We start from the raw sequence: 13,367 nt of genomic DNA on the forward strand, positions 1-13,367 counted from the left end.
ACAAACATTTTCGCACACCTACAGTTTTTTTCTCAAAATAAATACATAAAATGAAATAAAATTAAAATATCCTCAAGTCTGAACAAGTTCAAATGGATCTGAAACAAGCAAAGATCCTACCACATTTCTACATACAGGACTTTTCTCCAGTGTGGTTTCTTACATACTGTTCTAAGGGACCTGGAAAGTTGAAAGTCTTACTACAATTTTGAAAGAGAGAAAAAGGATCTTCCCAGATGTTAATTCTTTATGTCTTTGAAGAAAACTCTGAAAGCTGAATACTGCCTCACATGGCTTATACTCAGCATTTTCTACAGTATGAGTCTTTTCATACAACTGAACAAAACTAGAACAGCTCAACAACTTGGGCTTCTCTCTGTGTTTTCATATATGAGAAGAAAACAGGGCTGGAGGGGAAGCTGACAGGATATAGCTTTTCTCTACTTTGTATTCTGGTATGTATTCCAGAGCTTTTCTCTGGTATGTATTCTTCCATGTTTATGAAGCTGATGGGATGTAGCAAAGGTGTTGCCACACTGCTTACATTCAGAGGGTTTGTTTTTCAATGTGAATAAAATGGCTTTGAAGGCAATAGGGAAAATGGAATAATCTGTGATAATTTAATACACTTAAAGAGTTACTCAGTTGGAAGTGGTAGTGTATGCCTTTAATTCCTGAGACTTGAGAGGCTGATTCTGAAGGATCAATGTTGGAGGCTAGCCTCAGCATCTTAGGAAGATCGTAAGAAATGCAGCAAGTCCCTGTCTCAAAATAAAAAGTAACTGGAATGTAGCTAAGTGGTAGAGCACAACCAGACTAAATCCCCAGAGTCTGTCTGTCTCTCTCTCTCTTTTACACACACACACACACACACACACACACACACACACACACATTTTCAGCAGTGTGAGTCCTTCCTTGTCTTTGAGGATGACATGAAATATTGATTTACCAGGTTTTACATTCAAAGGATTTTTCTCCAGTAACTTCCTACATGTATATGAGTGAAACAGTAATAACAGCAAAGTTTACCAATTGTTTTCATGCATACGTTTTCTCTGCAGTATCTGTTTTTAACGTGTGTGAAGCAGACAGGATGTGGCAATAGATTTTCCTCATTGTTGTTATTCATAGTGCTTTTCTCTGCTATGTATTCTTCCATGCCTGTGAAGCATAGGGGATGTAGCAAAGGCTTTGCCACACTGCTTACATTCATAGGGCTTCTCTCCAGTGTGCATTCTTCCACGAATTTGAAGGTAACTGGATCTAGAAAAGGCTTTGCCACACTGCTTTCAATCATAAGGCTTCTGTCTAGTATGAGTATTTTCATGTGAATGAAGGTGACTGGATCTAGCAAAGGCTTTGCCACAGTGCTTACATTCATAGGGCTTCTCTCCAGTGTGCATTCTTCCATGAATCTGAAGGTAACTGGATGTAGCAAAGGCTTTCCCACACTGCTTACAATCATAGGGCTTCGCTCCAGTATGAGATTTTTCATGTGCGTGAAGGTTAGAGGATCGAGTGAAGGCTTTCCCACACTGCTTACATTCATAGGGCTTCTCTCCCGTATGAGTTCGTTCATGTATCTGAAGGCCAGAGGCAGTAGTGAAGACTTTTCCACATTGTTGACATTCAGAGCATTTCTCTCTAGTATGTCTTCTTCCATGAATCTGAAGGTTACTAGTTGTAGAAAAGGCTTTTCCACACTGCTCACATTTATAAGGCTTCTCCCCAGTATGAGTTTTTTCATGTGACTGGAGGTAATTGAATGTAGCAAAGGCTTTGCCACACTGCTTACATTCATAGGGCTTTTCTCCAGTATGCATTCTTCCATGAATCTGAAGAGAACTGGATGTAGAAAAGGCTTTGCCACACTGCTTACATTCATAGGGCTTCTCTCCAATATGTGTTCTTCCATGTCTATGAAGCTTACTGGATGTAACAAAGGCTTTGCCACACTGCATACATGCATAGGGCTTCTCTCCAGTATGAGTTTTTTTATGTGAGTGGAGGTTAGAGGACCGAGTGAAGGCTTTCCCACACTGCTTACATTCATAGGGCTTCTCTCCAGTATGAGTTCGTTCGTGTATCTGAAGGCCAGAGCCAGTAAGAAAGGCTTTGCCACACTGCTTACATTCATAGGGCTTCTCTCCAGTATGAATTTTTTTATGTGAGTGAAGGCCAGAAGACTGAGTGAAGGCTTTTCCACACTGCTGACATTCATAGGGCTTCTCTCCAGTATGAATTTTTTCATGTGAGTGAAGGCTAGAGGACTGAGTGAAGGCTTTTCCACACTGCTTACATTCATAGGGCTTCTCTCCAGTATGAATTCTCTGATGTATTCTAAGTACACTGGGATAAGCAAAATCTTTCCCACATACCTTACATTTGAAACGTTCATTCCCCATGTGTGTGATCCTGTGCCTTTGAAGACTTGTGTATGAAATACAGGTCTGACCACCTCGTTTACATTCATACACTTTCTCTCCAGCATGAGTTCTTTCATGTCTTCTTAATAAAGAGGAGAAACAAAAGGCTTTCCCACATACCTCACATTGAAAACGTTTACATTCACTGTGTGTTCTCATGTGTCTTGGAACACGTGTGGGAGAAGATGAGGCTTCACCACATTGCTGATATACATAGGGTTGCCACCCAGTATGAGTATCTTTATGCCTTTGAATGCCACTGGAATGACGGATGACTTTCCCACATACTGTACATTTATAAGGTCCATCTCCAGTTTCTATTAACATTTGTGTGTGAACATTTTGGGGAGAAACCAGAGATTTCTTATATTGTTTACATTCACATGGCTTCTCTTCATATTCCTCATGCTTGTAGGATTTGTGTCCAGGGTATGATGTGATTTGCCTATGAAGGAATGAAGGTCATGGAAATGACATGGATTTACTCTATTAAAATTTTTCTTTGTTCAATTAAGAATTGGAATTGATTTGAAGGATTTCCCACACCATTTTGTGCCTTTGAGTTTACCATATGAATTCTTTAAGGAAGAAGAAGTGACAAGCACATAATCAATGCTTGATTCAGTCACAATTTTCTATGTATTTATAGATCTTTACATTACTACCAACATCAGGTAAAGGCTAGGTTTTGTGACTTGTTCAACTTTCCTAAAAATAAGGAGATTGAAAGCAAACAGTCCTTTTCAACACAGCTTCTCTATGGCTATTATCCAAATAGTAGTATTCACATATGCAATTTCATAGTACTTTTTGCATGTCAAATACTTTGAAAAGACGGAATATCTGTTACAGCTAAGTATATACTTCAGGTAAAAAGCACTATAAGAATAAATACTTCTCAAATTATGCATACTTCCTTCGTTGGTTTCCTTTAAATATTACATGACAGTTCTCAAACCCCCTCATGGACTCCTCTTGTGAGTACAGTTACCTTACATTGCTCCCGGAGTTTTCAATCTGAACTTCAGTGGTCTTGTCTTCCCACTTGTTTCCTAAAATGAGAGAACAGAACAATCATTATGAATATTTAGGAGCTAACAATTCTTTGCCAAATGATACATGTTATTATGCTGCAATAATTCACCAACTGATTCCCTTTTCACCTTCTACTTAAATGAACACAATAAACATGAGTTCTCTATTTGATTAATTTTAAAAACATCATTATTACCTATAGAAGACAGGTTTCTGAGGACTTCCAGCATCACATCTCTGTAAAGGTTCTTCTGGGAAGGATCCAGCAAAGCCCACTCCTCCTGGGTGAAGTTCACAGCCACATCCTTAAAGGTCACTGAGATCTAAAATATCCCACCAAATGTATAGTGGAGGCCAGGAGAGATTCACAGCATGAGAAATCTATACTCAACATGCATGGTGTTCACATGATTCCAGGAGGAACCCTAAGGTAAAGGATTAACTTTGGCTTATCATAACATGTTGCTTCATTCATTACTTCGTCAAATGTTCAACACTGGTTTAGTAACCTAACAAACACCCTACACCAATGCAATATTTTGAAAACATTGGAGACTATCAGCTGGAAAGAAGGGGTATTCCGTAGTATGAGTAATAACACATTTAATTGTCACCCTGATTGGATTAAAAGATACTGATGATTAATGAGATTCTGCATGTGTCCATGAGGGTGTATCTACAAATGATTGGCATGTGGGATAGTGAGCCAAACTGGCAAACCTTTTTAAGGTAGGCAGCACCATCCAATAGGACTGTGTCTTAGGTGGAACAAAAGTTGAAAGAAGAAGGAAGCAGCAGCAGAGCAAGCTCCTTTCTTCTCCAATAGGTTCTTGTTTGCTACTGCAATGGCCTGAGGATATCAGACCCTGCCTGATTCACTCTCCCAAAGTGGAGTCTGCCATTGATTCTCCAGGGAGTTTTCAGAACCTTTGGTCTGGACTAGGGCAGCACCACTGATCCCTCTTGTTCTGAGGCTTCAGCCTCTTGGACTCTGCAGCTACTACTTCTCAGGCTCTCCACCCTGCAGATGGCCACTGTGGACATCCAGCTTTGGGACAAATAGGCCAATCTAATAAGTCCCCTTTTATAATCAAACTTCCTCTTGATGCTGTTCCTCTAGGGAACACTGACTAATAAACTATGTAAGCCAAAAATTGCTCTGAAAAACAAAGTCTAACTAATAAAGAAGTAAATAAACTACCAAGCCATGAAGTTTTACAAATATATACATAAGAAATAATAGTATATGCTAAATACCATTTTCATAATAATGCAAAAATAAAGCAAAGAGATTCATACGTACAAATTTCAAAACTATGGACAAAAGCAAAGAAACTGATTTTCAATACTATTTCCATCTGGAGATAAATTGGATGATAAGTCTTCAAAAGTCATTCCAGGGGCTGGGGTTGTGGCTCAGTGGTAGAGCACTTAACTCACACGTGCAAGACCCTGGGTTCAATCCTCAGCACCACATAAAAATGAATAACTAAAATAAAGGTATTGTGTCCAACTACAAATAAAAAATAAATATTTTTTTAAAAAAGTCATTCCAACTGCTGGTGTGGTTGTGTGCACCTGTAATTTCAGCCACTAGGGAAGTCAAGGCAGAGAAATGGCAAGTTGGAGGCTAGTCTCAGCAACTTAGCAAGATACTTAGAAATTTAGAGAGACTGGTCTTCATCAAAAATTAAAAGGGGGTCTGGGATTGTAGCTGAGTGGCAGAGCACTTGCTAGCATGTTTGAGGTACTGGATATGTTCCTCAGCACCACAGAAAAAGCAAACAAACAAAGTGAATGTATTTTGTTCATCTACAACTATACAAAATATAAAAAAAAGAAAAGAAACAGAAATAATAAATACATAAAAAAGGGCTGAGAATGTGCTCAGTGGTCAAGTGCCTGTAGGTTTATTCCCCACTAAAACACCAGAACTCTGCTCACAAATTGAAATTCATTTCTGGAGGAGAACTAAGCATGAGCAAGTCCATGGCATGAATCCCCAGCACACAATAAGTAAGCAAATAAATAAACAACAGTCTACAATACTAATTCTCTTGGACTGGAGAGTAGCTCTGTAGTAGAAAACCTCCCAAGCATGTATGTGGCCCTCAGATCAATCTCCAGCAGTCCACACACACACACACACACACATACACAAACACACACACACACACACACACACACACACACACACACACACACACAAACTCAGGAAAAAAACTAAAGTACACATAATGAGAGATAAAAATGATTATAATACAAAAGGTACATAAAGAGGCATAAATTACAACAGAATCAATGGAAAGACAACAAACTTTCTCACAAAGGAGATTGCATGTTTTCATAATCTACACTCTCTAAAAACACACTGAGCATTTCAGTAAATTCTGTGAAATTTAGGGCATGGTTTACTGTATTTGGGGGGTATATATAAGAAAAACTACATCTAAAAATGGAAATAGGAGGGTTGGGATTCTGGCTCAGCAGTAGAGTGCTTACCTAGCACATGAGAGGCCCTAGGTTTTATCCTCAGCACCATATAAAAATAAATAAATAGGTTTTGTGTCCAATTATAGCAACAACAAAAAATACTTTTCAAAAAATTGAAAATAGTAGACTGCATCTAAGACCAGCCAAAATGTTGTAGAGGACAGAGAGAGTAGAGGGAGCATTCATGTTGCTCTCAAATTTCATAAGCTAAAAGGCCTGCTCCCAAAGGAGTGGCCTTAGGAGGCACTTAGGAGGGAACAGGAATCAAGTGACATAGTGGGAGTGCTCTTAAAGGAATCAGCACCCTTATTTAGCAGTTGTATCGCTCCTTTCCAGAAAACAAGTGTCATTTACTATTTCACTGATATTCAGTGATTAAATGGTCATAATTTTGTATTTCAGGTATTGCCAAAATTGTCCTTAAAATTTACAATGAAGATGGGTGTGATGGTGCACATCTGTAACCCAGTGGTTCAGGAGTCTGAGGCCCTTGGCTATGTAGCAAGACTCTCAAAACAAAGAATCTAAAAGGGGCTGGTGTTTAAGCACCTCTGTGCTCCATTCCTGATACCAAAAAACCACACAGTTGACATGAACCTGTCAAGTCCAGAAAACAATGGTGAAAAACTGGCATCCTTTGTCAAATTCATCACCTGGTGAAGGAAAGATACTAGTTTTTATGAAATCACATTCATAAATGTATCCACCACTATTTTTCAGCAATAATGCAAGACAATGTTTCTCTGAATCTTATGTGGCATTTTGTAATCTAGGGTTGGATTTCGATTTGAAAGACAAGGTTGAATCTTACAAACTTTCTATGCACACTCAGGAATAGCAAAAAAATACATTGGGAGTTTTCTTTCTTTCTTTCTTTCTTTTTTTTTTTTTTTGATTAGGTTCCCCCGAGATTAAACCCAGAGATATATTTTACTACTAAGCCACACCCCCAGTCATTTTTATAATTTATTTTGAGATGCAGTCTCACCAGGTTGCAAAAGGCCCAGCTAAGTTGCTAAGGCTGTCCTCAAATTTGCAACACTCCTGTCTCAGACCCTGGAGCAGGAAGGATCATAAGTGTGCCCCAGGGTACCTGGCTGTAAGTTGTGGATTTTAACAATGGAAATATAACTAGACTTTAAAATCACTTCTTTCTTGCCTCTTTAATAATAGTCCATCCCATTTGGCTCTGAATAAATAAACCTGGGCATCAGAAAAGTGAGCACATCATTTCAAAGTGATACACAGAAAGCTTTGGTACTGAGGGAGCACACATGTGTCAGGCTCAAGGGGAAGGGAAGGTCTCTGACAGCTGGGACATGACCTCTCCTGGTCTTGCTCACTGAAAGCCTCCAGGATCACCCTCCCAGGGACCTGGACCATGACTCCAGTCTACGAGGCTTTTCAGGTTTGCACAGCTCTGCACTGGGGTGGGTGGTCCTTATGCTCTGGGGGAGGCTTTGCTCTTTCACACTGTGAGAGAATGAAAGGGCAGGAGTCACTGCTGACCTGGCCCCTCAGCACCAGCATCCACAGGCTGACTGTCCAACTTTCTCCAAGGAATGGGAATAGGGCTTGAGAGAAAACAAGGTCCCAAGAAGTGAGTTGTCTAGATGAGGCTTGTTCCAGGACATTTCTTGGCCCCAAGACCTCAGCTGATCCCCCAAGAGGCTGTACCTCACAACTCTGGCTGTCCTCTAAGAGGAGCTGACCCAGGGCATAAAATTCCTTTTACCATGCAGGGCACAGGACAGCTGTGGGCACATGGTGGCAGCCCCAGGAATGGATAGTGGTTGAGAACATAGGACTCTCTGAGGTGTCCAAAGAAGCCTGCCTGAGAAAATCAGATTAGGTGTCTAGCCCTTAGGAAGATAAACAAAAAACAGAATTTAGGCAGGTGTGAACTGAAGTTCTCTATGAACTTGCTCTATATCAATGAACCTTCAGACCACCTGACTTTGGGGAACTAGACCACCATGAGGTATAAGACAGGGTTCTGTATGCTTGGCAACAATTATCTTGGGCTCTCTTAAACTCTTTCAAAGCCAATTACCTTAATTTCTGTATTATTCAAAAATTCTCCAAACAAATGAACTTCTCAGAATATATTACCAACCTTACCCGACATAATTACCATCTTCCAAAGCTAACAATGTAATAATGGACCTACAGAAGAAATTTCCCCTTTTTTACTATAGCCACCCGTCTGATCATCTGACCAATGCACTTGGTTCATGTATTCATGCATAACTTCCTTTTCAAATGTTTTTGTCAGTCATGCACAGTGGGGCACAACTGTAATCCCCGCAGCTTGAGAGATTGGGTCAGGAGGACTGCTAAATTCAAAGCCACCCTCAGCAACGTAGTAAAGCCCTAAGGAATGTAGTGAGATCATGTCTCAAAATAAAATATAAAATGGGTTGCTGATACAGTTCAGTGATTAAGTTCCTCTGGGTTCAATCCCTGTTATTAGAAAAGATGTAATTTCTTCCAGAATAGGACACATACATCAATCAGGATAAGTTGAATCCATGTTCCTGAGGATGGTCATTAATATTTGGGTCAAAATAAACTATTTCCCTCAGGTATGGTGGCCAGTGCCTTTAATTCCAACAGCTTAAGGAGCTGAGACAGGAGGATCAGAAGTTCCAGGCGAGTTTAGACAACATAGCCAGATCCTGTCTGAAAATAAAATTTAAAAGGGCTGGAGATGAATGACAAGAGAATAAATCAGACATTATTATCCTATTTGACTGCATGAGCCATGTGAATGGACACTAGGTACAACAAGAAAAAGGAGAAGTTACACTCTATTTACATATGATATGTCAAAATGCATTTTACTGTCATGTATAAGTAATAAAAGTCAAGAAGAAAAATGACTTCTGCCAAAACAAACAAACAAACAAAAAAGAGCTGAAGATGTAGCTAAAGATTCAATATCCCTAGTATCAATAATCCACTGCCTTATTTCATTTAAAGCCGCTATTTTACCAGAACACAAGATGTGTCAAGTTACTATTCTTTCCCCTAAAGGATGATATTCAGAAACAGAAAAAAAAGGTTATGGGCTGGGGATGTGGCTCAAAGGGTAGCATGCTTGTCTGTCATGCATGCGGCCAGAGTTCAATCCTCAGCACCACATACAAACAAAGATGTTGTGTCCGCCAAAATAAATAAATAAATATTAAAATTCTCTCTCTCTCTCTCTTTTGTAAAAAAAAAAAAAAAAAAAAGGTTATGCTTGCCAGAGATAGTGGCACATGCCTGTAATCCCAGGGACTCAGGAGGCTAAGGCAGGATGATCATAAACTGGAGGACTGTGTCCAAAACAAGTGGTATATGATCTCTTTTTAAAAAGGGGGGGGGGGGTCCTGAGGATTTAACTGATAAACCTTCTCTAGTTTTGATCCCCAATATAAAAAGAAAATATTCCTTGCAATACTTCACCAAAGGAAAAGTGAAAATTAATAGACTGTGTTCATTTGAAACACAGGAAGAAAATACATTTGAGAGTGATGGGAAGTGGAGAGGAAGATGGCATTTTAGAACGCAGCAGGCCACTGCAAATGAAGGACCTACAGCAGCCTTCAGAGACTCTAAACAGGGAAAAGGAAAGTGGATTTGGGATCCTGCTTCCTACACATTTGGAAGAGTGGGGGCGGGCCACCAGCAGGAAGGCTAGGGAAAACCAGGGACTTGAGCAGCCCATTCAACAATGGAAGTTACAGGATGGAGCCCAGGGCCACCTGCCAGCAAGAATTGGGCCTCATGCTCTGAGCTGACCTCAGGGACCTGCCCACCCCTCAGGCCCAGAGGGCAGGATCCCAGAGACAAATACCATGGAGGACTAGGCCGCACCCTCTGCACCAATTTCGGGCACCCAACACCCAGCTCACCCCGCGGGACCAGGGGATAGAGGCTTAGGGTCAGTCGCCAGGGAGGTGACTTCAAGTTTCTACCATCCATCCCAAGCGCCAGGACCAGGGTAGAGACCCAGGGCAACCTCCAGAAGCGACTCCGCCAGGCTCTGCAGCTCACTGGTTTGCGGGGCCCCAAGGCAGGTGCTGACTGCGTACCTTCAGCCCCTGTCACATACTCACCATTTTTATCTTCCTTGGGGACCCGTGTTCTCTTAAGGAACCCCTGAGCACCAGAGATCTCCGGGACATGGGCTGCTCAGAATCACCTAGGCCTTTAGGGCAGAGCACATGGGGCCCAGGAAGGAAGAGCCAAGTTGGTGAGGAAGAAAAGCCCGCGAGATTTCCAAAGCCCGCCCTTCCCCTCTGTTCATGAATCTGATTGGACAGTTCCACCCCAGAAACACTAATGGGCCGCCTCCAGGAACACCTCTGCCTTATAACTGACAGCTAATGTTATCCAATCACTTCCTAAAATATCCTAGAGTGACAGATCCTTGGTCCCAGTCCTTTTCAGGTGGAGTGTCTTTGCTGGGTTGGAAAAATATCCAAGTTAGAAGCCTTTGCTTGGAACTTGGTAAGGATGGGATTGAGCTATGGCTTTGAGAGTGCTTTTCCAGCATGGGTGATGCGCTGGGTGTTACCCTCACCACAGAAACAAACAACAATTAAAAAAAATTACTTGGGGAGTCTGAGGCAGGAGGAGCCCAAGGTTCAGGTCAGGATCTACAGTGTTAACTGTGTTTACTGTGACGGGTCCTTGCTTCCCCAAATGCTGAAGTATAACACCAGAGAAGCACGTGGAGAGTGGAAAGTGGAAGGCTTAATTAAGGGAGAGCAGAAAAGATTAACACCCAACCCCCAGGAAGAAGGGGATTGGAAACTAGAAATCCCTTGAAAAGCAAGGTCTTCTCCCTTTTATACCTAAGGTCATCTTTTGTCCTCCCACTTTTCTGTCCTTTATTTCCCTTTATTGTGCATGTGATGGGGGATGCAGGTGTGCTGCAGTCTCTGGCTGGGCACAAATCACGAGTCTCCACTCAGCTTGTAGATTCAAACAGCAATTCTTTATTCCCGAACTCACACAGGCCGTCTACAAACACGTTCTGGGGGAATCCACGTTCTCTGCCCAAATCCACTTCTCCTGGGCTTCTGTCTCCCGAATTATACTGTCTGACCCTAAGAACTCAAGAGGAACTCAGCAGCAGGATACGCCCTATTCTAAAGGGGGAACACCCTAATCTATTATGCTAAACCGCCCTATTCTAAAGGGGGAACACCCTAAACACGGATCCTGCCCTGGTCCTTGAGCAAGGTCACCTTTCAGAAGTCCTTCCACTAGACAGCATGGGAGTAAGCTGGCAAGGAATTTGTCATACCTACTTGGCTGATGGCTCCCAGCACAGGTGGAAAGGTCAAAGGGTGGGAAACTGGTGGACTGATGAGATGTGGAGCAGAAACCAGGGCAGGAACAGCTTAGGGCGGTTTGATTAGCATCTCCCTGTTTTACTGGGAGCTACTTCATTAACTCTGATTTAAGACCTGCCCAGGGTCATGGGACATTAATATTTTAATTTCTCAGGTGTTTTTCTGCTTTTCCCAGGCTCAGATTATACTCCATTTTCTTTTTGGCTCCTATTACACCCCATTAACCTGGTTACATAAACTCTCCTCTTTAAATTTGGCTTCACACTTTTTGGTCCTTGACTGCCGCCATCATGGGTCGCATGCATGCTCCCGGGAAGGGCCTGTCCCAGTCGGCTCTGCCCTATCGCCGCAGCGTCCACACCTGGTTGAAGTTGACATCTGACGACGTGAAGGAGCAGATTTACAAACTGGCTAAGAAGGGTCTGACTCCCTCACAGATCGGTGTGATACTGAGGGACTCACATGGTGTTGCACAAGTACGTTTTGTGACTGGCAATAAGATCTTGAGAATCCTGAAGTCCAAAGGACTTGCCCCTGATCTTCCTGAGGATCTCTATCATTTAATTAAGAAAGCAGTTGCTGTTCGAAAGCATCTTGAGAGGAATAGAAAGGATAAGGATGCTAAATTGCGCCTGATTCTGATAGAGAGCCGAATTCACCGATTGGCTCAGTATTATAAGACCAAGCAGGTCCTTCCCCCAAATTGGATATATGAGTCATCCACAGCCTCTGCCCTGGTGGCATAAATTTATGTATGTACTCAAACAATAAAAGCATTGTTTAACTAAAAAAAATAAATAAATAAATAATAAATTTGGCTTCACAAACAGGAAAATCCTATCTGAAAATAAAATAAAAGGGTTGGAATTCTAGCTCAGAGGTTGAGCCCCAAAGGGAATATACCACAGAATCTCAAACAAAAAGATACCTATATACATATATAGTATCACCCGGTGCGACCTTAGACAACTTAGCAAGACAGTCACAAAATTTTTGAAAAAATTTTTGAAGATGTCACATATATCACACATGTGTGATATCTAAAAATTAAAAAAGTTTGACAATCATTTCAGTAATTCTCATCACCTCCTGGCCACTAATCTTTTGAGGAGATAGCCTGAGCTAAGAAAGTAAGCAATTGGTGTTGGTGATTTGGCTCAGTGTTCTCTCCCCAGTAGAACAAGGGAAAATGGGGAAGGGGAGTCAATCCTTTAAGGCAGCAATGTGCACTGGAAATAAAATGGCTGCTTTGTACTTAATGTCCATGTTCTACTTCCACTATTAGGGGAGTTCTAGGAAGTAACCTGACTCTGGTGATCCCACACATCATGTCATCTGTTTACCCCAAAACCAAACAGAAAAGGTTATGATTAAAAGAAGGAAAGGAACTTTGATCAGTGAAGCTAAAAGACCCAAAAGACCACAAGAGGCAAGGATCCCTGTAAGCAGCAAAGAGGTATTTATTGCAGGGTAGCTCAGTCCTCCATGTGCACTCAGCAACTGGTGAATTTGAGAGGCCCAGAACCCAGGTTCTCCATGCCTTTCTCCCTTATCTTTCTCCTTCCTGCTTTGGTGACGAGGCCCAGGAATGCTTGGTGAGTTGGCACAAAGGTGACAAACAGGGGGGACTGAAAAGGGAAGGGCAGGATGTAGCAGCCAAGGACACATAACAACCTAATAGCTCTCTATAAGGAGGGGCAATTCCTGGGAGAGGCTACCTCAGCAACAGGAAGGAGCCAGGGCAGTTCTTGATTAGGGTGGAGTGAGGGCTCTGAAGGAATTAACATTTCTAGCCCTCAGGGGACAGTCTCCAACGTGCCAGACTCACTCAAAATTGGCCTCTTTGATCAGACCTGACTCTATTTACCTGTCTGTACTGACTGCCTGTCTATTTCTGGCTTCAGTATCTACCCCTTCCCAGAAAGTAAATACAATTGTATTTTTACTGTTAACTTGAATTGGTGAAGTCTTTCACATCTTGCACACTGGCCCCAAAACAGTCTCCCACCAACATTATCAATGACAATGGGGAGGGGGGCTTACATATAAACAGTCATATTCC

The 13,367-nt window shown here is 41.8% G+C and overlaps 1 protein-coding gene and 1 pseudogene across 1 annotated transcript; one reads left to right on the top strand and one right to left on the bottom strand.

The window, feature by feature from the left end:
• Window positions 1-1,124: 1,124 nt before the first annotated feature.
• LOC143639737 (uncharacterized) lies at window positions 1,125-11,594 on the bottom strand. The gene is made up of 7 exons (XM_077107776.1): window positions 11,571-11,594; window positions 3,661-3,787; window positions 3,421-3,481; window positions 2,718-2,874; window positions 1,667-2,381; window positions 1,324-1,582; window positions 1,125-1,239 (listed from the first exon to the last, which is right to left on the bottom strand). Exons 1-7 carry the CDS (start codon window positions 11,592-11,594, stop codon window positions 1,125-1,127), a joined length of 1,458 nt encoding a protein of 485 aa, XP_076963891.1.
• LOC143639745 (small ribosomal subunit protein uS15 pseudogene) lies at window positions 11,581-12,066 on the top strand (annotated as a pseudogene).
• Window positions 12,067-13,367: the final 1,301 nt, after the last annotated feature.

This window comes from Callospermophilus lateralis, chromosome Y (genome assembly GCF_048772815.1).
Source record: "Callospermophilus lateralis isolate mCalLat2 chromosome Y, mCalLat2.hap1, whole genome shotgun sequence".
Taxonomy (NCBI): Eukaryota; Metazoa; Chordata; class Mammalia; order Rodentia; family Sciuridae; genus Callospermophilus; species Callospermophilus lateralis.